Source organism: Heterodontus francisci, chromosome 15 (genome assembly GCF_036365525.1).
Source record: "Heterodontus francisci isolate sHetFra1 chromosome 15, sHetFra1.hap1, whole genome shotgun sequence".
NCBI lineage: Eukaryota > Metazoa > Chordata > Chondrichthyes > Heterodontiformes > Heterodontidae > Heterodontus > Heterodontus francisci.
In genome coordinates, this window is record NC_090385.1 from 2,213,051 (window position 1) to 2,237,005 (window position 23,955).

Sequence of the window (23,955 nt, forward strand, 5' to 3'; positions counted from 1 at the left end):
AACTGAACTGAACTAACACTGAACTAACCCCCCCCATAAACTAAACTGAACTGAACTAACACTGAACTAACCCCCCCCATAAACTAAACTGAACTGAACTAACACTGAATTAACCCCCCCATAAACTAAACTGAACTGAACTAACACTGAACTAACCCCCCCATAAACTAAACTGAACTGAACTAACACTGAACTAACCCCCCCCCCATAAACTAAACTGAACTGAACTAACACTGAACTAACCCCCCCCCCCCCATAAACTAAACTGAACTGAACTAACACTGAACTAACCCCCCCCATAAACTAAACTGAACTGAACTAACACTGAACTAACCCCCCCCCGAACTGAACTGAACTGAACTAACCCCCCCCTGAACTGAACTGAACTGAACTAACACTGAACTAACCCCCCCTTCTGAACTAAACTGAACTGAACTAACACTGAACTAACCCCCCCATAAACTAAACTGAACTGAACTAACACTGAACTAACCCCCCCTGAACTGAACTGAACTGAACTAACACTGAACTAACCCCCCCCCATAAACTAAACTGAACTGAACTAACACTGAACTAACCCCCCCCCCCCATACACTAAACTGAACTGAACTAACACTGAACTAACCCCCCCCCCATAAACTAAACTGAACTGAACTAACACTGAACTAACCCCCCCCCATAAACTAAACTGAACTAACATTGAACTAACCCCCCCCCATAAACTAAACTGAACTGAACTAACACTGAACTAACCCCCCCATAAACTAAACTGAACTGAACTAACACTGAACTAACCCCCCCTTCTGAACTAAACTGAACTGAACTAACACTGAACTAACCCCCCCCCTGAACTGAACTGAACTGAACTAACACTGATCTAACCCCCCCCTGAACTGAACTGAACTGAACTAACACTGAACTAACGCCCCCATAAACTAAACTGAACTGAACTAACCCCCCCCATAAACTAATCTGAACTGAACTAACACTGAACTAACCCCCCCCCCCATAAACTAAACTGAACTGAACTAACACTGAACTAACCCCCTCCATAAACTAAACTGAACTGAACTAACATTGAACTAACCCCCCCCATAAACTAAACTGAACTGAACTAACACTGAACTAACCCCCCCACATAAACTAAACTGAACTGAACTAACACTGAACTAACCCCCCCTTCTGAACTAAACTGAACTGAACTAACACTGAACTAACGCCCCCCCCTGAACTGAACTGAACTGAACTAACACTGAACTAACCCCCCCCTGAACTGAACTGAACTGAACTAACACTGAACTAACCCCCCCCATAAACTAAACTGAACTGAACTAACACTGAACTAACCCCCCCCCATAAACTAAACTGAACTGAACTAACACTGAACTAACCCCCCCCCCTCTGAACTGAACTGAACTGACACTGAACTAACCCCCCCCATAAACTAAACTGAACTGAACTAACACTGAACTAACCCCCCCCATAAACTAAACTGAACTGAACTAACACTGAACTAACCCCCCCCATAAACTAAACTGAACTGAACTAACACTGAACTAACCCCCCCCCCATAAACTAAACTGAACTGAACTAACACTGAACTAACCCCCCCAAAAACTGAACTGAACTGAACTAACACTGAACTAACCCCCCCCATAAACTAAACTGAACTGAACTAACACTGAACTAACCCCCCCCCCATAAACTAAACTGAACTGAACTAACACTGAACTAACCCCCCCCATAAACTAAACTGAACTGAACGAACACTGAACTAACCCCCCCCCTGAACTGAACTGAACTGAACTAACACTGAACTAACCCCCCCCCCATAAACTAAACTGAACTGAACTAACACTGAACTAACCCCCCCCCATAAACTAAACTGAACTGAACTAACACTGAACTAACCCCCCCCCCATAAACTAAACTGAACTGAACTAACACTGAACTAACCCCCCCAAAAACTGAACTGAACTGAACTAACACTGAACTAACCCCCCCCATAAACTAAACTGAACTGAACTAACACTGAACTAACCCCCCCCATAAACTAAACTGAACTGAACTAACACTGAACTAACCCCCCCCCCATAAACTAAACTGAACTGAACTAACACTGAACTAACCCCCCCCATAAACTAAACTGAACTGAACTAACACTGAACTAACCCCCCCCATAAACTAAACTGAACTGAACTAACACTGAACTAACCCCCCCCCATAAACTAAACTGAACTGAACTAACACTGAACTAACCCCCCCATAAACTAAACTGAACTGAACTAACACTGAACTAACCCCCCCCCATAAACTAAACTGAACTGAACTAACACTGAACTAACCCCCCCCCCCTGAACTGAACTGAACTGAACTGAACTAACACTGAACTAACCCCCCCTTCTGAACTAAACTGAACTGAACTAACACTGAACTAACCCCCCCTTCTGAACTAAACTGAACTGAACTAACACTGAACTAACCCCCCCCTGAACTGAACTGAACTGAACTAACACTGAACTAACCCCCCCCATAAACTAAACTGAACTGAACTAACACTGAACTAACCCCCCCCCCCATAAACTAAACTGAACTGAACTAACACTGAACTAACCCCCCCCCCTCTGAACTGAACTGAACTGACACTGAACTAACCCCCCCCCATAAACTAAACTGAACTGAACTAACACTGAACTAACCCCCCCCATAAACTAAACTGAACTGAACTAACACTGAACTAACCCCCCCCATAAACTAAACTGAACTGAACTAACACTGAACTAACCCCCCCCCATAAACTAAACTGAACTGAACTAACACTGAACTAACCTCCCCAAAAACTGAACTGAACTGAACTAACACTGAACTAACCCCCCCCCATAAACTAAACTGAACTGAACTAACACTGAACTAACCCCCCCCCATAAACTAAACTGAACTGAACTAACACTGAACTAACCCCCCCCCCATAAACTAAACTGAACTGAACGAACACTGAACTAACCCCCCCCCTGAACTGAACTGAACTGAACTAACACTGAACTAACCCCCCCCATAAACTAAACTGAACTGAACTAACACTGAACTAACCCCCCCCCCATAAACTAAACTGAACTGAACTAACACTGAACTAACCCCCCCCCCATAAACTAAACTGAACTGAACTAACACTGAACTAACCCCCCCAAAAACTGAACTGAACTGAACTAACACTGAACTAACCCCCCCATAAACTAAACTGAACTGAACTAACACTGAACTAACCCCCCCATAAACTAAACTGAACTGAACTAACACTGAACTAACCCCCCCTTCTGAACTAAACTGAACTGAACTAACACTGAACTAACCCCCCCCCTGAACTGAACTGAACTGAACTAACACTGAACTAACCCCCCCTGAACTGAACTGAACTGAACTAACACTGAACTAACGCCCCCATAAACTAAACTGAACTGAACTAACCCCCCCCATAAACTAATCTGAACTGAACTAACACTGAACTAACCCCCCCCCCCATAAACTAAACTGAACTGAACTAACACTGAACTAACCCCCTCCATAAACTAAACTGAACTGAACTAACATTGAACTAACCCCCCCCATAAACTAAACTGAACTGAACTAACACTGAACTAACCCCCCCACATAAACTAAACTGAACTGAACTAACACTGAACTAACCCCCCCTTCTGAACTAAACTGAACTGAACTAACACTGAACTAACGCCCCCCCCTGAACTGAACTGAACTGAACTAACACTGAACTAACCCCCCCCTGAACTGAACTGAACTGAACTAACACTGAACTAACCCCCCCCATAAACTAAACTGAACTGAACTAACACTGAACTAACCCCCCCCCATAAACTAAACTGAACTGAACTAACACTGAACTAACCCCCCCCCCTCTGAACTGAACTGAACTGACACTGAACTAACCCCCCCCATAAACTAAACTGAACTGAACTAACACTGAACTAACCCCCCCCATAAACTAAACTGAACTGAACTAACACTGAACTAACCCCCCCCCCATAAACTAAACTGAACTGAACTAACACTGAACTAACCCCCCCCCCATAAACTAAACTGAACTGAACTAACACTGAACTAACCCCCCCAAAAACTGAACTGAACTGAACTAACACTGAACTAACCCCCCCCATAAACTAAACTGAACTGAACTAACACTGAACTAACCCCCCCCCCATAAACTAAACTGAACTGAACTAACACTGAACTAACCCCCCCCATAAACTAAACTGAACTGAACGAACACTGAACTAACCCCCCCCCTGAACTGAACTGAACTGAACTAACACTGAACTAACCCCCCCCCCATAAACTAAACTGAACTGAACTAACACTGAACTAACCCCCCCCCCCATAAACTAAACTGAACTGAACTAACACTGAACTAACCCCCCCCCCATAAACTAAACTGAACTGAACTAACACTGAACTAACCCCCCCAAAAACTGAACTGAACTGAACTAACACTGAACTAACCCCCCCCATAAACTAAACTGAACTGAACTAACACTGAACTAACCCCCCCCATAAACTAAACTGAACTGAACTAACACTGAACTAACCCCCCCCATAAACTAAACTGAACTGAACTAACACTGAACTAACCCCCCCCCATAAACTAAACTGAACTGAACTAACACTGAACTAACCCCCCCCATAAACTAAACTGAACTGAACTAACACTGAACTAACCCCCCCCATAAACTAAACTGAACTGAACTAACACTGAACTAACCCCCCCCCATAAACTAAACTGAACTGAACTAACACTGAACTAACCCCCCCATAAACTAAACTGAACTGAACTAACACTGAACTAACCCCCCCCCATAAACTAAACTGAACTGAACTAACACTGAACTAACCCCCCCCCCTGAACTGAACTGAACTGAACTGAACTAACACTGAACTAACCCCCCCTTCTGAACTAAACTGAACTGAACTAACACTGAACTAACCCCCCCTTCTGAACTAAACTGAACTGAACTAACACTGAACTAACCCCCCCTGAACTGAACTGAACTGAACTAACACTGAACTAACCCCCCCCATAAACTAAACTGAACTGAACTAACACTGAACTAACCCCCCCCCCCATAAACTAAACTGAACTGAACTAACACTGAACTAACCCCCCCCCCTCTGAACTGAACTGAACTGACACTGAACTAACCCCCCCCCATAAACTAAACTGAACTGAACTAACACTGAACTAACCCCCCCCATAAACTAAACTGAACTGAACTAACACTGAACTAACCCCCCCCATAAACTAAACTGAACTGAACTAACACTGAACTAACCCCCCCCCATAAACTAAACTGAACTGAACTAACACTGAACTAACCTCCCCAAAAACTGAACTGAACTGAACTAACACTGAACTAACCCCCCCCATAAACTAAACTGAACTGAACTAACACTGAACTAACCCCCCCCCCATAAACTAAACTGAACTGAACTAACACTGAACTAACCCCCCCCCCATAAACTAACTGAACTGAACGAACACTGAACTAACCCCCCCCCTGAACTGAACTGAACTGAACTAACACTGAACTAACCCCCCCCATAAACTAAACTGAACTGAACTAACACTGAACTAACCCCCCCCCCATAAACTAAACTGAACTGAACTAACACTGAACTAACCCCCCCCCCATAAACTAAACTGAACTGAACTAACACTGAACTAACCCCCCCAAAAACTGAACTGAACTGAACTAACACTGAACTAACCCCCCCCATAAACTAAACTGAACTGAACTAACACTGAACTAACCCCCCCCATAAACTAAACTGAACTGAACTAACACTGAACTAACCCCCCCCCATAAACTAAACTGAACTGAACTAACACTGAACTAACCCCCCCCCCCATAAACTAAACTGAACTGAACTAACACTGAACTAACCCCCCCCCCCCGAACTGAACTGAACTGAACTGAACTAACACTGAACTAACCCCCCCTTCTGAACTAAACTGAACTGAACTAACACTGAACTAACCCCCCCTTCTGAACTAAACTGAACTGAACTAACACTGAACTAACCCCCCCCCATAAACTAAACTGAACTGAACTAACACTGAACTAACCACCCCCCCCCATAAACTAAACTGAACTGAACTAACACTGAACTAACCCCCCCCCCATAAACTAAACTGAACTGAACTAACACTGAACTAACCCCCCCCATAAACTAAACTGAACTGAACTAACACTGAACTAACCCCCCCCCGAACTGAACTGAACTGAACTAACACTGAACTAACCCCCCCTTCTGAACTAAACTGAACTGAACTAACACTGAACTAACCCCCCTATAAACTAAACTGAACTGAACTAACACTGAACTAACCCCCCCTTCTGAACTAAACTGAACTGAACTAACACTGAACTAACCCCCCCCATAAACTAAACTGAACTGAACTAACACTGAACTAACCCCCCCCCATAAACTAAACTGAACTGAACTAACACTGAACTAACCCCCCCTGAACTGAACTGAACTGAACTAACACTGAACTAACCCCCCCCATAAACTAAACTGAACTGAACTAACACTGAACTAACTCCCCCCCATAAACTAAACTGAACTGAACTAACACTGAACTAACCCCCCCCCCCCATTATCTAAACTGAACTGAACTAACACTGAACTAACCCCCCCCATAAACTAAACTGAACTGAACTAACACTGAAGTAACCCCCCCCCATAAACTAAACTGAACTGAACTAACACTGAACTAACCCCCCCATAAACTAAACTGAACTGATTTAACACTGAACTAACCCCCCCCCCCATAAACTAAACTGAACTGAACTAACACTGAACTAACCCCCCCCCCATAAACTAAACTGAACTGAACTAACACTGAACTAACCCCCCCCATAAACTAAACTGAACTGAACTAACACTGAACTAACCCCCCCCTGAACTGAACTGAACTGAACTAGCACTGAACTAACCCCCCCCTGAACTGAACTGAACTGAACTAACACTGAACTAACCCCCCCCATAAACTAAACTGAACTGAACTAACACTGAACTAACCCCCCCCTGAACTGAACTGAACTGAACTAGCACTGAACTAACCCCCCCCATAAACTAAACTGAACTGAACTAACACTGAACTAACCCCCCCCCATAAACTAAACTGAACTGAACTAACACTGAACTAACCCCCCCCCCTCTGAACTGAACTGAACTGACACTGAACTAACCCCCCCCTGAACTGAACTGAACTGAACTAACACTGAACTAACCCCCCCCATAAACTAAACTGAACTGAACTAACACTGAACTAACCCCCCCCATAAACTAAACTGAACTGAACTAACTCTGAACTAACCCCCCCCCATAAACTAAACTGAACTGAACTAACACTGAACTAACCCCCCCCATAAACTAAACTGAACTGAACTAACACTGAACTAACCCCCCCCATAAACTAAACTGAACTGAACTAACACTGAACTAACCCCCCCCCATAAACTAAACTGAACTGAACTAACACTGAACTAACCCCCCCAAAAACTGAACTGAACTGAACTAACACTGAACTAACCCCCCCCATAAACTAAACTGAACTGAACTAACACTGAACTAACCCCCCCCCCCCCATAAACTAAACTGAACTGAACTAACACTGAACTAACCCCCCCCATAAACTAAACTGAACTGAACGAACACTGAACTAACCCCCCCCCTGAACTGAACTGAACTGAACTAACACTGAACTAACCCCCCCCCCATAAACTAAACTGAACTGAACTAACACTGAACTAACCCCCCCCCCATAAACTAAACTGAACTGAACTAACACTGAACTAACCCCCCCCCTGAACTGAACTGAACTGAACTAACACTGAACTAACCCCCCCCATAAACTAAACTGAACTGAACTAACACTGAACTAACCCCCCCCCCATAAACTAAACTGAACTGAACTAACACTGAACTAACCCCCCCCCCATAAACTAAACTGAACTGAACTAACACTGAACTAACCCCCCCCCCATAAACTAAACTGAACTGAACTAACACTGAACTAACCCCCCCCCATAAACTAAACTGAACTGAACTAACACTGAACTAACCCCCCCCCCTGAACTGAACTGAACTGAACTGAACTAACACTGAACTAACCCCCCCTTCTGAACTAAACTGAACTGAACTAACACTGAACTAACCCCCCCTTCTGAACTAAACTGAACTGAACTAACACTGAACTAACCCCCCCCATAAACTAAACTGAACTGAACTAACACTGAACTAACCCCCCCCCCATAAACTAAACTGAACTGAACTGACACTGAACTAACCCCCCCCCCCCATAAACTAAACTGAACTGAACTAACACTGAACTAACCCCCCCCATAAACTAAACTGAACTGAACTAACACTGAACTAACCCCCCCCCCGAACTGAACTGAACTGAACTAACACTGAACTAACCCCCCCTTCTGAACTAAACTGAACTGAACTAACACTGAACTAACCCCCCTATAAACTAAACTGAACTGAACTAACACTGAACTAACCCCCCCCTGAACTGAACTGAACTGAACTAACACTGAACTAACCCCCCCCATAAACTAAACTGAACTGAACTAACACTGAACTAACCCCCCCCCCCCATAAACTAAACTGAACTGAACTAACACTGAACTAACCCCCCCCCCCATTATCTAAACTGAACTGAACTAACACTGAACTAACCCCCCCCATAAACTAAACTGAACTGAACTAACACTGAACTAACCCCCCCCCATAAACTAAACTGAACTGAACTAACACTGAACTAACCCCCCCATAAACTAAGCTGAACTGAACTAACACTGAACTAACCCCCCCCCATAAACTAAACTGAACTGAACTAACACTGAACTAACCCCCCCCCATAAACTAAACTGAACTGAACTAACACTGAACTAACCCCCCCCATAAACTAAACTGAACTGAACTAACACTGAACTAACCCCCCCCTGAACTGAACTGAACTGAACTAGCACTGAACTAACCCCCCCCTGAACTGAACTGAACTGAACTAACACTGAACTAACCCCCCCCATAAACTAAACTGAACTGAACTAACACTGAACTAACCCCCCCATAAACTAAACTGAACTGAACTAACACTGAACTAACCCCCCCCTGAACTGAACTGAACTGAACTAACACTGAACTAACCCCCCCCCATAAACTAAACTGAACTGAACTAACACTGAACTAACCCCCCCCCCATAAACTAAACTGAACTGAACTAACACTGAACTAACCCCCCCCCCCCCATAAACTAAACTGAACTGAACTAACACTGATCTAACCCCCCCCATAAACTAAACTGAACTGAACTAACATTGAACTAACCCCCCCCATAAACTAAACTGAACTGAACTAACACTGAACTAACCCCCCCATAAACTAAACTGAACTGAACTAACACTGAACTAACCCCCCCCATAAACTAAACTGAACTGAACTAACACTGAACTAACCCCCCCTTCTGAACTGAACTGAACTGAACTAACACTGAACTAACCCCCCCTTCTGAACTAAACTGAACTGAACTAACACTGAACTAACCCCCCCCTGAACTGAACTGAACTGAACTAACGCTGAACTAACCCCCCCCTGAACTGAACTGAACTGAACTAACACTGAACTAACCCCCCCCTGAACTGAACTGAACTAACACTGAACTAACTTTCGCGCCAAATCAAGCCTTATTGTAGTTATTCTTACAAGTCAGTGACACCCCCTTTATGTTCCCAATTGGTTTACAAACTCTGCAGTTTCTTGGTGTCGGGGTCTGATTGGGGTACTGCCTTGTCATCCTCTCCTCAAGCAGTTTCTTATTCCCCTATCTCTTCGGACCGTTAGGCTGAACCACCCTCGGACAAGGGGCGTGGGTTTGCCTGGTCAGTATGTTTCTCACACTAACTGTTCCTTAGGAATGTGTCATGTCTGGGTGATGAGATAAGAAGAGTGTTGTTGAAGCACAATGTCTCTTTCTGCTATTGCGCTCTACCAGCTGCAAGGCCAATGGTGAAATTCCTGTTAGTTTCTGCTTGCTAGTCTGTTTCTGCTGATAAGTTGCCTCTGCAGCCCTGAAGCTAGCTTGTTAGCAATACATGATTGATTAATTATTTCATCTTAAATGTCCCCATAAAATTCTGTTCTTAAAAATTCTGTTCTCACAGCGGGAATGGCCTTGACAGCTGTGCTGTCAAAGCCATTCTTGGTAATTCAATCACTTAGGGCAAGCCATGGTCCTGGCTGATCTTCTGTTAGATTCTGGTTCTCCAGTCCAATCTCCTGGTGTTTCAAATGTAAATTGCAGTGGTCATCTTGGCTGCTAATTTCTTTAAGAGTTAACTTGTAGGAATTCTTCCATTAAAAGTCTACGGTAACTTTTCAGCCGAGAAAATTTATATGTCCCATTTGGCATATAGGGTTTTCCTGATGGTCACTAATAAATCCAATAGAGAATTCAGGAGAAACCTCTTTACCCAGAGAGTGGTGAGAATGTGGAACTCATTACCACAGGGAGTGGTTGAGGTGAATAGAATACATTTAATACATTTAGATACATTTAAGGGGAAGCTGGATAAACACATGAGGGAGAAAGGAAGAGAAGGATATGGTGATATGGTGATATGAAGAGGGGGTGGGAGGAGGTTCATATGGAGCAGAAACACTGGCATGGAGCAAATGGGCCAAATGGCCTGTTTCTATGCTGAAAATACTGTGTAACATATGAGTTAGTGTATACATCAATATTGTGGGACAGTAAATTATATGCTTTTGTGTCGTGGAATTTGGTGATTGAATAAGACAAACTGTGCTTCTATTATGTGAGAATTTTCCTGTTTTGGAGATTGGGTTCTGAGATTCCAACCATTTATTGTGTGAAAGAAAAATGAGTGAATCCACTTTTATGAAAAAAACAATTCCCTTGCTGCTTTTCAGGAGTGGTGGCTGTCCTGTTTTGTGGGATCACTCAGGCTCACTATACATATAATAACCTATCTCCCGAATCCAGAATCCGCACAAAACAGGTAAGAAGTTGCTGTTTGCCGTGTGCTTTTTGTAGAGTGGGGTTTAAAATTACGCTGCAGATAGGACATCTTTTCCAGACTCTGTTTGTGTCTATGTTGGCTCCACAGTCAGAAATGAGCGTTATTTAACTGCGTAAATGCTCACGGACCCTTGTGATGCATGTCGTTGATGGAGTAATTTCTCAGGCGCAGTAGAGAGGCCTCAGGGTGATTTGGACAAGTTGAATGAGTGGGCTAATGCATGGCAGATGCAGTATAATGTGGATAAATGTGAAGTTATCTACTTTGGTAGCAAAAACAGGAAGGCAGATTATTATCTGAACGGCTATAAACTGAGAGAGGGGAATATGCAGTGAGACCTGGGTGTTCTCGTACACCTGTCGCTGAAGGTAAGCATGCAGGTCCAACAGGCGGTATAAAAGGCAAATGGTATGTTGGTCTTCATAGCGAGAGGATTCGAGTACAGGAGCAGGGATGTCTTGCTGCAATTATACAGGGCCTTGGTGAGGCCACACCTGGAATATTGTGTGCAGTTTTGGTCTCCTTATCTGAGGAAGGATGTTCTTGCTATAGAGGGAGTGCAGCGAAGGTTTACCAGACTGATTCCTGGGATGGCGGGACTGACGTATGTGGATGGATTGAGTCGGTTAGGATTATATTCGCTGGAGTTCAGATGAGTGAGGGAGGATCTCATAGAAACCTATAAAATTCTAACAGGTGTTGACAGGGTAGATGCAGGAAGGATGTTCCTGATGGTGGGGGAGTCCAGAACCAGGGGTCATAGTCTAAGGATATGGGGTAAACCTTTCAGGACTGAGATGAGGAGAAATTTCTTCACCCAGAGAGTGGTGAGCCTGTGGAATTCGCTACCACAGAAAGCAGTTAAGGCCAAAACATTGTATGTTTTCAAGAAGGAATTAGATATAACTCTTGGGTCTAAAGGGATCAAAGGGTATCGCATGACCTCCCACCTGTAACCGCCCCATGCCCACTCTCCCACCATTGGTCCATCCTCCAATTGCACTGCCTGCCCCGGCCAATTGGAAAAGGGAACAAACTCTTTGTTACCCAATTGGATGATTCCAGACTGTTAGAGAAATGGCCCCCATCTCCAATATTTTTTATAACAAATGAATGAAAGTGTTCAAAGAACATGGGAAAAGCAACGCAATTCTGTTTAAGGTCTCTCTGATTTTACTTTTGGGTTTTTCACAGCATTGTCCAGGAGATTAATGTTCACTTCCTGCAGACTCGAGGATAATCTCAGAGAGTTAACAATCCTCCTGTTTGTGAAGCATGTGGAATGAATGAGAAAGGTGATCACCTGAAGTCTTTGTTCTTCAGTTGTGATATAGCTTCCATAGATCACAGTCCCAGCACTCGATCCCCACCAGCATTGGTGTATTTGTGTGGGGGGGGGGGGGGAGGGGGCAGGTTTTGGGGAATGAGTAATTGGAGAGTTAGTTTTGGTTTAGCTTCAGGCCAAAACACAAAGAAAAAGAACAAATTAACTCCAATCACCCTCATTGACTCCATATCCTTTTATACACTTGTCTAGCAAAAAATCTATTGATTTCAGGTATAAATTTATTGACAGACCTCCAGCATCTACTGCTTTTTGTGGCAGAGAGTTCCACACTTTTCCCATGCTTTGTGTGAGGAAGTCTTTCCTAACTTCTCTCCTGAATGGCCTGGCTCTGATTTTAAGGTTATTTCTTCGTGTCCTAGACTCCTCCAACAGTGGAAAATGTTTCTCTCTATCGACCAATCAATTCCTTTAAAATCTGAACAACTTCAATCAAATCACCCCCTTAAACTTCTGTATTGCAGGGAATACAAGCCGAGTTTATGTATTGCTCTTCATAACTGGTTAGAATACAGATCAGTCATGATCACACTGAATGGTGGAACAGGGTCGAGGGGCTGAGTGGCCTCCTCCTGTTCCTGTGTTCCTATATTTAACCCTTAGAGCCCTGGTAACATCCTGGTGAATCTGTCAAAGTCAGTATATCCTTTCCAAGGTGTGGTGCCCAGAACTTTGGATTGTTACTCCAGATGTGGTCTAACCACATCTTCCTCCCCTTTTTCGAAAGCAAAATACTGCAGATGCTGGAAATCTGAAATAAAAACAAGAAATGCTGGAAATATTCAGCAGGTCTGACAGCATCTGTGGAGAGAGAAACAGAGTTAATGTTTCAGGTCAGTGACCTTTCATCTGCTTCTCTCTGCACAGATGCTACCAGACCTGCTGAGTATTTCCAGCATTTCTTGTTTTGATTCCTCCCCATTAAATTCTCCCCTCTCTTTTCAAAGACTAACATTCCATTAGCCTTTTGATTTGATTTTATATCAAGCTGCTACATTTTAGTGATCTGTGTACACGTGTCACAAAATTTCTTTAAACATCCACTGTTCCTGCTTTCCACAATTTAAAAATACTTGGATCTAACATTTTTGGTTCAACATGATGACCTTACACTGACTGCAATCTGTCTGCTATAGTTTTTCCCACTCACTTAATCTATCAACATCTCTTTGTAATTTTATGCTCCCGTCTACATTGCTCACTTTGCCACGAATCATTGTGCAATGGGCAGACTTCGATACTTGTCTCTCCAGCCAGATAAATGACTAGATAATGTGCTCGAGTGATGTAGTCTGAGGGATAAATATTGATCAGGACTCCCCTGCTCTTCCGGGATCTTTTATGTCCACTAAAGAGAGCAGATAGGGCCTCAGCTTAATGTCTCAAGTGAAAGATGGTATCTCCGACAGTGCAGCACTCCCTCAGTACTGACCCTCCGACAGTGCAGCACTCCCTCAGTACTGACCCTCTGACAGTGCAGCACTCCCTCAGTACTGACCCTCTAACAGTGCAGCACTCCCTCAGTACTGACCCTCCGACAGTGCAGCACTCCCTCAGTACTGACCCTCTGACAGTGCAGCACTCCCTCAGTACTGACCCTCTCACAGTGCAGCACTCCCTCAGTACTGACCCTCTCACAGTGCAGCACTCCCTCAGTACTGACCCTCTGACAGTGCAGCACTCCCTCAGTACTGACCCTCCGACAGTGCAGCGCTCCCTCAGTACTGACCCTCCAACAGTGCAGCACTCCCTCAGTATGGACCCTCCGACAGTGCAGCACTCCCTCAGTACTGACCCTCTGACAGAGCAGCACTCCCTCAGTACTGACCCTCCGACAGTGCAGCACTTCCTCAGTACTGACCCTTTGACAGTGCAGCACTCCCTCAGTACTGACCCTTTGACAGTGCAGCACTCCCTCAGTACTGACCCTCTGACAGTGCAGCACTTCCTCAGTACTGAACCTCCGACAGTGCAGCACTCCCTCAGGACTGAACCTCCGACAGTGCAGCACTCCCTCAGTACTGACCCTCTGACAGTGCAGCACTCCCTCAGTACTGACCCTTTGACAGTGCAGCACTCCCTCAGTACTGACCCTTTGACAGTGCAGCACTCCCTCAGTACTGACCCTTTGACAGTGCAGCACTTCCTCAGTACTGAACCTCCGACAGTGCAGTACTCCCTCAGTACTGAACCTCCGACAGTGCAGCACTCCCTCAGTACTGACCCTCTGACAGTGCAGCACTCCCTCAGTACTGACCCTTTGACAGTGCAGCACTCCCTCAGTACTGACCCTTTGACAGTGCAGCACTCCCTCAGTACTGACCCACTGACAGTGCAGCACTCCCTCAGTACTGACCCTTTGACAGTGCAGCACTCCCTCAGTACTGACCCTTTGACAGTGCAGCACTCCCTCAGTACTGACCCTTTGACAGTGCAGCACTTCCTCAGTACTGAACCTCCGACAGTGCAGCACTCCCTCAGTACTGAACCTCCGACAGTGCAGCACTCCCTCAGTACTGACCCTCTGACAGTGCAGCACTCCCTCAGTACTGACCCTTTGACAGTGCAGCACTCCCTCAGTACTGACCCTTTGACAGTGCAGCACTCCCTCAGTACTGACCCACTGACAGTGCAGCAGTCCCTCAGTACTGACCCTTTGACAGTGCAGCACTCCCTCAGTACTGACCCACTGACAGTGCAGCACTCCCTCAGTACTGACCCACTGACAGTGCAGCACTCCCTCAGTACTGACCCTTTGACAGTGCAGCACTCCCTCAGTACTGACCCACTGACAGTGCAGCACTCCCTCAGTACTGACCCACTGACAGTGCAGCACTCCCTCAGTACTGACCCACTGACAGTGCAGCACTCCCTCAGTACTGACCCTTTGACTGTGCTACCCACTGAGCCACAGCTGAAACCTGGTATCTCAAACAGGGACAATATTGATGGTTTTTGCGTTTCTTATTTATAATTTGGAAGCAGAAAACCACAGGTAACATCATCAAATTGAAGATCCAGCTGAATTTTTACCCACTGTGTCTGTTGGACACGAATGCTAATCTACCACGTTGATGTGTTGATGTCCACACTCAGCGTGTGATGTCTCCTTGACCTGTCACGCTGGAGTGTATTCCATGGAGCTTTGGAGGATATGCATGTTTTATAGAATGATGTCTACAGGAACATTGGGAAAAATGCCACTCGCATCCTGCCCAAACCCAAAACAAGTCCTTTGGAGCGCTCCCTCCCTCAAATATCTGTTCACAAAGCTCCCTTACGTTTACTCTCAGCATCTTCCTCACTGCCTTCCAGAACAATCCATTCCACACAGACCTGGTTCCTCAGCTTCCATCCACATTGTCCGTCAACTAGTTGCATGTTTGTCAGTCGTGATTTGTTAATTATTTTTGACTTTGCCCAACAGAGGAGCCTGGGAAGTGAATGTCAAAGTCAAGTTTCAGAAACTTTGAGAATTCTCTTGATATCTTCCCCAAGAACACCCAACAATGTGGTGACAGTAACAGGATTTAACTCCCAGTGCTGTAGTTAAAATGATTCTTTAAGACTCTGGCAGTGTTGTCTTTGATGATGTGGTTTCATTAATCTCATATGAAGAATGTACAAATGATGCATTTTGTGTTTTCCAGTTATTTGAACTCCTCAATTTCTTGGCAGAAAACTTCATCTTTTCCTACATGGGATTGACTCTCTTCACCTTCAAGAGCCACGTCTTCAATCCCACCTTCATATTCGCAGCTTTTGTATCCTTTCTGATTTTTCAGTGTCTAAAATCTTGGTGTGGGATCCTGTTTGTATTGTAGGGCTGATAATTGGCAAATAACATGCACAGCGCAGTTGTTCCAGGCAATGAGCATCTCCAATAACAGAGTCAACCACTGAACATTCAACAGCATTATCATCACTGAATCCCCCACTATCAACACCCTCGGGGTTACCATTGACCAGAAACTGAACTGGACCAGCTACATAAATGCTGTGGCTACAAGAGCAGGTCAGAGGCTGGGTATTCTGTGGTGAGTAATTCATCTCCTGACTCCCCAAAGCCTGTCCACCATCTACAAGGCACAAGTCAGGAGTGCGATGGAATACTCTCCACTTGCCTGGATGGGTGCAGCTCCAACAACACTCAAGAAGCTCAACACCATCCAGGACAAAGCAGCCCGCTTGATCGGCACCCCATCAACAAACATTCACTCCCTCCACCACCGACACACAGTGGCAGCAGTGTACCATCTACAAGATGCACTGCAGCAATGCACCAAGGCTCCTTAGACAGCACCTTCCAAACCCACGACCTCTACCACCTCGAAGGATAAGAGCAGCAGTTGCATGGGAACACCACCACCTGCAAGTTCCCCTCCAAGTCACACACCATCCTGACTTGGAACTGTATCCCCGTTCCTTCACTGTCGCTGGGTCAAAATCCTGGAACTCCCTTCCTCCCAGCACTGTGGGTATACCTACCCCAAATGGACTGCAGCGGTTCAAGAAAGCAGCTCACCACCACCTTCTCAAGGGCAATTAGGGTTGGGCAATAAATGGTGGTCTAGCCCCAGGATGAATAAATAAAACTGTAAAGTGCCTACTTTGCAAGTGCTGCGGTGAGAGGTGAGATGTTTGTGTTTCTGAAGTTCTGATGATGAGTTTTAAATCTGTGATCATCAGATTGTAATCGTGGTCTGAACATCGATTTAATGCCAACACATAAAGAAATGTTCCAGAGAAAGGTTTATGTTCAGGGGTTGCTCATGTAAATGATGAGATGACTTGGCCTAGGTTTTAATGAAAATGTAATTGTTCAGTTTCTTATTATCGGAGCGGGATTTTAATTGTGGGTCAATCCACAACGCAGAGTACAGTGCAAACTGAGGTGTCTGCAGAAATGCATGTAGGTTAAATAGTGAAACTAAATGTTAGTTAACTGATTCTTGTATTGATGGATTTCTGGATTATTTTTGTTACTTGTTGCTGTGCCATGATTCCAACTGTTCATTCCTTGATTCCGTTAACTAGCTTGCTGTGTTCCTCGGGAGAGCTGCTAATATTTATCCACTGTCCTTCCTCCTGAACCTGGGCCGAAGAAAAAAGATCGGCTCCAACCTGCAGCACATGATGATGTTCGCCGGTATGTTCTGTTACTCTGTGAATTGTATCATTAAACTGCTTGGTTAGCATCTTCCATCTATGAAAGATGATGGACATGCAGCAAACAATCCATTCAGGCGGGGTGTCTTCTGTTGGTGCACCCTTGCTGATGGCTGTGAAGGCCAATCCTTGAGAAGCAGGTTCTGCCACAAATGCTGCACATGAAGCTGCCAGGTGACGCTGTGAGTTGTTGTTTTTGACATTGGCGCCTGTCGCCAAGCTGCTGTAGCAACTGGTCAATGTGGTAGTGCACACCAGTCCACAGGATGTGTTGCCATTTCCCTCTTTCACCAGCTAGTGACTCCAAGGTTTGATAGTCGACATTGTCACTATTGCAAGCATCCTTGAAGCGGAGCTTCGGGAGCCCCACTGGTCATCTGGCCCCGGCTACTTCACCATACAGAAGGTCCTTGGGTATGTGACCGTCTTCCGTGCTGTGGACGTGTTCGATCCACCGAAGCAGCCTCTCTTTGATTAATGCCAACACTCTTGGGAGCTCTGCCTTTGAAAGGACTGTTAAACTACATTAAACTACATCTATATATAATAAATTAAAATCTTATATTACCCTGCACTCCTGTCAATTTTTCCAGTGCAGTCCCCTTGCAGACCAAGACAGGTGGTATCCTCTTGGTGGGTCATTTTAATACCATCAGCACCCAATCATTTATCCCCCCATATAGGGGCATTAAATAGCCTCGCAGGTAAATGTGAATCCTGGAAGCAGCCCTGATGTAGACACTGATAACTTGTGCTGATTGTGTCCAAATCATCCAAATCCGTCAACTTTCAAAATGGCAATATCCTATGGAAACACATCATGTAGAGTTGTCACATTACCACCACTGGTGGGAGGGTGTATTTACAGCGTGACAGGTTTACATAGGAAGTTTACATTATAAATAGGAATTTATTGTGAAAATTATATACATAGAAATAAGGACAAAACATGTGACTTTAAAATGAGGACTGAGGTTCTGTTTCCACACCCTGCTCCAATTACTCCCTTACCCTGAACTCCACCTTCAGCTGAAGCCTACACTGCCTGTTTGTATCTCCACAGGAGATTGACTCATTTTAAAAAAACTTATTGGAATTTTTTTCATTCTGGAGGATGAGCTGTTTGTCATCAAGTGCACTTTCCCCTCCATGTGTCAGTTATACAGAGGCTTGAAGTGTATCTGTGACACGCACTCATTAATGTAGATGGCAGCTGTCCTGATCCTGGTGCAGTGTGGTCTGACAAGGGGTTAATCCTCTTACTTTGCTCCTGAGTCTCTGTCTCCCACACTGAGTGTAACCTGGAGTTTATCAGGCTAATCTCAAATCCCTCTCAATCGCCTATTCTGTCAAACATTAATCCAGTTCTCCACAGTATCTACCAGATGAGCCCTGGGCCAATCAGGATGTATTTGTATTTTTGGACTGTCAGTTTTGGTGTTGCAGTTTTTCAGTTAATATACTGTGGCTAATTTAACCAAATACTGAATTAGTTTACCCCAGAATCCCTCAAACTATTTAATATTTGTTCACATGTCACTTCTGACCTACCGCTGGCTCCCAGTCCAGCAACACCTCAAATTTAAAATTCTCATCCTTGTTTTCAAATCCCTCCATGGCCTCGCCCCTCATTATCTCTGTAATCTCCTCCAGCCCCACAATCCTCCCAGATATCTGTCCTCCTCTAATTCTGGCCTCTTGCCCATCCCTGATTTTAATCGCTCCGCCATTGGCATCAGCTCCCTGGGCCCTGGGCTCTGGAACTCTCTCCCTAAACCTCTCTGCCTGTCCACCTCACTTTCCTTCTTAAAACCTACCTCTTTGACCAAGCTTTTGGTCACCTGTCCTAATATCTCATTATGTGGCTCTCAGTCTTTGTCTGATAACGCTCCTGTCAGGTGCCTCGGGACATTTTACTACATTAAAGACACTACATAAATACAAGTTGTTGTTGTAATACCAGTGGTATTAAACTCAATTACAGCAGCCTGTATGTGTTGTGCTTGAACGCTGTTTGTTGTGTTGTTGCTGCTTTTCCATCACATGAATGACCCTGTGTTGCAGGGTTGAGAGGGGCAATGGCGTTTGCCTTGGCTATTCGGGACACTGCTACCTACGCACGCCAAATGATGTTCAGTACGACACTTCTAATTGTCTTCTTCACTGTCTGGGTCTTTGGGGGAGGAACAACACAGATGTTGTCCTGGCTTCGAATCAGGTGAGATCTTCCGGACAAACAATCAGATGGTCACAGTCTGAGCTGAGATATTGTGAGCTGCACAGAATGGATCCCATAACAGGAAGAGGACTGAGGGGTAGAGTTTTGTGGAAGATAAATTGAGAAACAGCTGAACCCTCTCATTGACAGGAAATTCTGAGGATAGGATTTTCAATGATATCACTGACCATTTAGTCAGTTATGTGGTTTCCAATAACAATCACGATTCAGCTTAACACCAGGATATAAATTAGTAGAACTCGATGACACCTGGCGTGAGGGAGAGGATCTATTGTATACAAGTGGGACAACTATACTGTATAATGCACCAAGTCGATTCACTGTAAGTTACCAGCTGTGTTTCACTGTGGTTGGAAGGTTCTGGGACTGGCTGATCTGATCCAGCTTCTCAGCATTATGAAGCATTCTGATCAGTCAAATAGTGTAAGTTTTTTGTGTGTTTAGGCAGGATGTTGTCTAGCTTTTGACCCAAAAGGTACAAACTCTGGTTTCTTAATCAAGATAGAGAGTTTATTAAGCACAGCAAGAATATATAAGCAATACTTAACCAACGGCAGTAGTTATATAGCAGGATACGGGGTGTCATCGGTCTTTGCCTTTCAAGCTGCTGTGGTGCTGTCTTCTTTCTTGACATGTTCTGTTGACTGTAGGTTGGTTTCTTCCTGAATCGTTGCACCCTGAATTGTCCCAGCACCTGCCATCTCTGGTCCCCTCTGAGGGTTCCTTCCTTCCATATTAGGTTACAGTCCACCTTAACTCTTTGATTGGTCAGATATGACCCTACCCTCTGGACATTGTCTCTGCAGACAAACTTGATGGCCCAGGTCATTGTCACACAATGGGAAATGTTTGCTGTCACCATCAACATTCCAGTCTGGAATGGTCTCTGAATATCTTTATTCGTATTACCATCCTTCGTGAGGCCTACAAATTTATCCTTAATTGTGACAGAGTCTGTCTTAGTTGAAATGCAGAATGGGCATCCGGTCTCACAGCAAACGCTACTTCTGCTATTGTTGCTACAGTAAACACCGTCTCCCACCATCTCCCCACTACAGTATACAAATATACATTTCACATTTAACAACATGATTCTAAACACAAAGTCCATAACTTAGTTCTAATCTAGTACATTGAAATATATATATATATATATATATACACACAAAGTATAACTGTTCCCGAGCTGAACAACATCACTTAAAAAAAATCATTGAATTTAAAACATAATATCTCATGTCAGTTTTATCAGACCATAATTTATAGATTCACCCAACAGATAAAACATGGCAAATTTAACCCTTTAGTTCCTACAATAGTGAGAGGTTATTTCCATGGTCAAAGACATGGGACTGAGCATGAATAAGGAAAAATAATGACAGAAATAATTTAGGGGAGGATCGAAAAGCATTCTTTACTGTTGTGGCTCAGTGGGGTAACACTCGTACCTGTGAGTCAGGAGGTTTTGGGATCAAATCCCACTCCAGAGACTTGAGCACAAAATGTAGACTGACACTGATGGAGGGTCAGTACTGAGGGAGTGCTTCACTGATGGAGGGTGGGTACTGAGGGAGTGCTGCACTGTCGGAGGGTCAGTACTGAGGGAGTGCTGCACTGTCGGAGGGTCAGTACTGAGGGACTGCTGCACTGATGGAGGGTCAGTACTGAGGGAGCACTGCACTGATGGAGGGTCAGTACTGAGGGAGTGCTTCACTGATGGAGGGTGGGTACTGAGGGAGTGCTGCACTGATGGAGGGTCAGTACTGAGGGAGTGCTGCACTGATGGAGGGTCAGTACTGAGGGAGTGCTTCACTGATGGAGGGTGGGTACTGAGGGAGTGCTGCACTGTCGGAGGGTCAGTACTGAGGGAGTGCTGCACTGTCGGAGGGTCAGTACTGAGGGACTGCTGCACTGATGGAGGGTCAGTACTGAGGGAGCGCTGCACTGATGGAGGGTCAGTACTGAGGGAGTGCTTCACTGATGGAGGGTGGGTACTGAGGGAGTGCTGCACTGATGGAGGGTCAGTACTGAGGGAGTGCTGCACTGATGGAGGGTGGGTACTGAGGGAGTGCTGCACTGATGGAGGGTCAGTACTGAGGGAGTGCTGCACTGTCGGTGGGTCAGTACTGAGGGAGTGCTGCACTGATGGAGGGTCAGTACTGAGGGAGTGCTGCACTGATGGAGGGTCAGTACTGAGGGAGTGCTTCACTGATGGAGGGTGGGTACTGAGGGAGTGCTGCACTGTCGGAGGGTCAGTACTGAGGGAGTGCTGCACTGTCGGAGGGTCAGTACTGAGGGAGTGCTGCACTGATGGAGGGTCAGTACTGAGGGAGTGCTGCACTGATGGAGATCAGTACTGAGGGAGCGCTGCACTGATGGAGGGTCAGTACTGAGGGAGTGCTTCACTGATGGAGGGTGGGTACTGAGGGAGTGCTACACTGATGGAGGGTGAGTACTGAGGGAGTGCTGCACTGATGGAGGGTGGGTACTGAGGGAGTGCTGCACTGATGGAGGGTCAGTACTGAGGGAGTGCTGCACTGATGGAGGGTCAGTACTGAGGGAGTGCTGCACTGATGGAGGGTCAGTACTGAGGGAGTGCTGCACTGTCGGAGGGTCAGTACTGAGGGAGTGCTGCACTGATGGAGGGTCAGTACTGAGGGAGTGCTGCACTGTCGGAGGGTGAGTATTGAGGGAGTGCTGCACTAATGGAAGGTGAGTACTGAGGGAGTGCTGCACTGTCGGAGGGTAGGTACTGAGGGAGTGCTGCACTGATGGAGGGTGAGTACTGAGGGAGTGCTGCACTGATGGAGGGTCAGTACTGAGGGAGTGCTGCACTGTCGGAGGGTAAGTACTGAGGGAGTGCTGCAGTGATGGATGGTCAGTACTGAGGGAGTGCTGCACTGTCGGAGGGTCAGTACTGAGGGAGTGCTGCACTGTCGGAGGGTAAGTACTGAGGGAGAGCTGCACTGATGGAAGGTGAGTACTGAGGGAGTGCTGCACTAATAGAGGGTGAGTACTGAGGGAGTGCTGCACTGATGGGGCGGCAGCACTGTGGGAATGCTGCACTGTCAGAAGGCCAGTACTGAGGAAGTGCAGTTCGGCACACAAGTAGTCCTATGTTGTAGCTTCACCAGGATGATACCTCATTTTGAGGTATGCCTGGTGCTGCTCCTGGCATGCCCTCCTGCACTCTTTATTGAACCAGGGTTGGTCTCCTGGCTTGATGGTAATGGTAGAGTGGGGGATATGCCGGGCCATGAGGTTACAGATTGTGGTTGAGTACAATTCTGCTGCTGCTGATGGCCCACAGTGCCTCATGGATGCCCAGTTATGCATTGCTAGATCTGTTCGAAATCTATCCCATTTAGCACGGTGGTAGTGCCACACAACACGATGGAGGGTATCCTCAATGTGAAGGCGGCACCTTGTCTCCACAAGGACTGTGTGGTGATCATTCCTACCAATACTGCCACGGACAGATGCATCTGCAGCAGGTAGATTGGTGAGGACGAGGTCAAGTATGTTTTCCCCTCTTGTTGGTTCCCCCACCACCTGCCACAGACCCAGTCTAGCAGCTGTGTCCTTTAGGACTCGGCCAGCTCAGTTAGTAGTGGTGCTACCGAGCCACTCTTGGTGATGGACATTGAAGTCCCCCACCCAGAGTACATTTTGTGCCCTTGTCACCCTCAAGTGCTTCCTCCAAGTGCTGTTCAACATGGAGGAGTACTGAGCCATCAGCTGAGGGAGGGCGGTAGGTGGTGATCAGCAGGAGGTTTCCTTGCCCATGTTTGACCTGATGCCATGAGACTTCATGGGGTCCGGAGTCGATGTTGAGGAATCCCAAGGCAACTCCCTTACTACTGTATACCACTGTGCCACCTTTGTTTAAGAAGGGTGGTAAGGATAATCCAGGAAATTATAGGCCGGTGAGCCTTACGTCAGTGGTAGGGAAACTATTAGAGAGGATTATTCGGGACAGGATTTACTCCCATTTGGAAACAAACGAACTTATTAGCGAGAGGCAGCATGGTTTTGTGAAGGGGAGGTCGTGTCTTACTAATTTGATTGAGTTTTTTGAG

General features: G+C 45.6%; 1 protein-coding gene across 1 annotated transcript in view; it reads left to right on the forward strand.

Annotated features, from left to right (window-relative positions):
* Positions 1–23,955, forward strand: part of slc9a6a (solute carrier family 9 member A6a) — a 231,360-nt gene that overhangs the window by 162,092 nt on the left and 45,313 nt on the right. The window contains exons 9-12 of the mRNA XM_068047069.1: positions 11,014–11,102; positions 16,119–16,232; positions 17,506–17,617; positions 19,702–19,855. Coding sequence (XP_067903170.1) covers positions 11,014–11,102; positions 16,119–16,232; positions 17,506–17,617; positions 19,702–19,855 — 469 coding nt within the window. The remainder of the gene's footprint in view (positions 1–11,013; positions 11,103–16,118; positions 16,233–17,505; positions 17,618–19,701; positions 19,856–23,955) is intronic.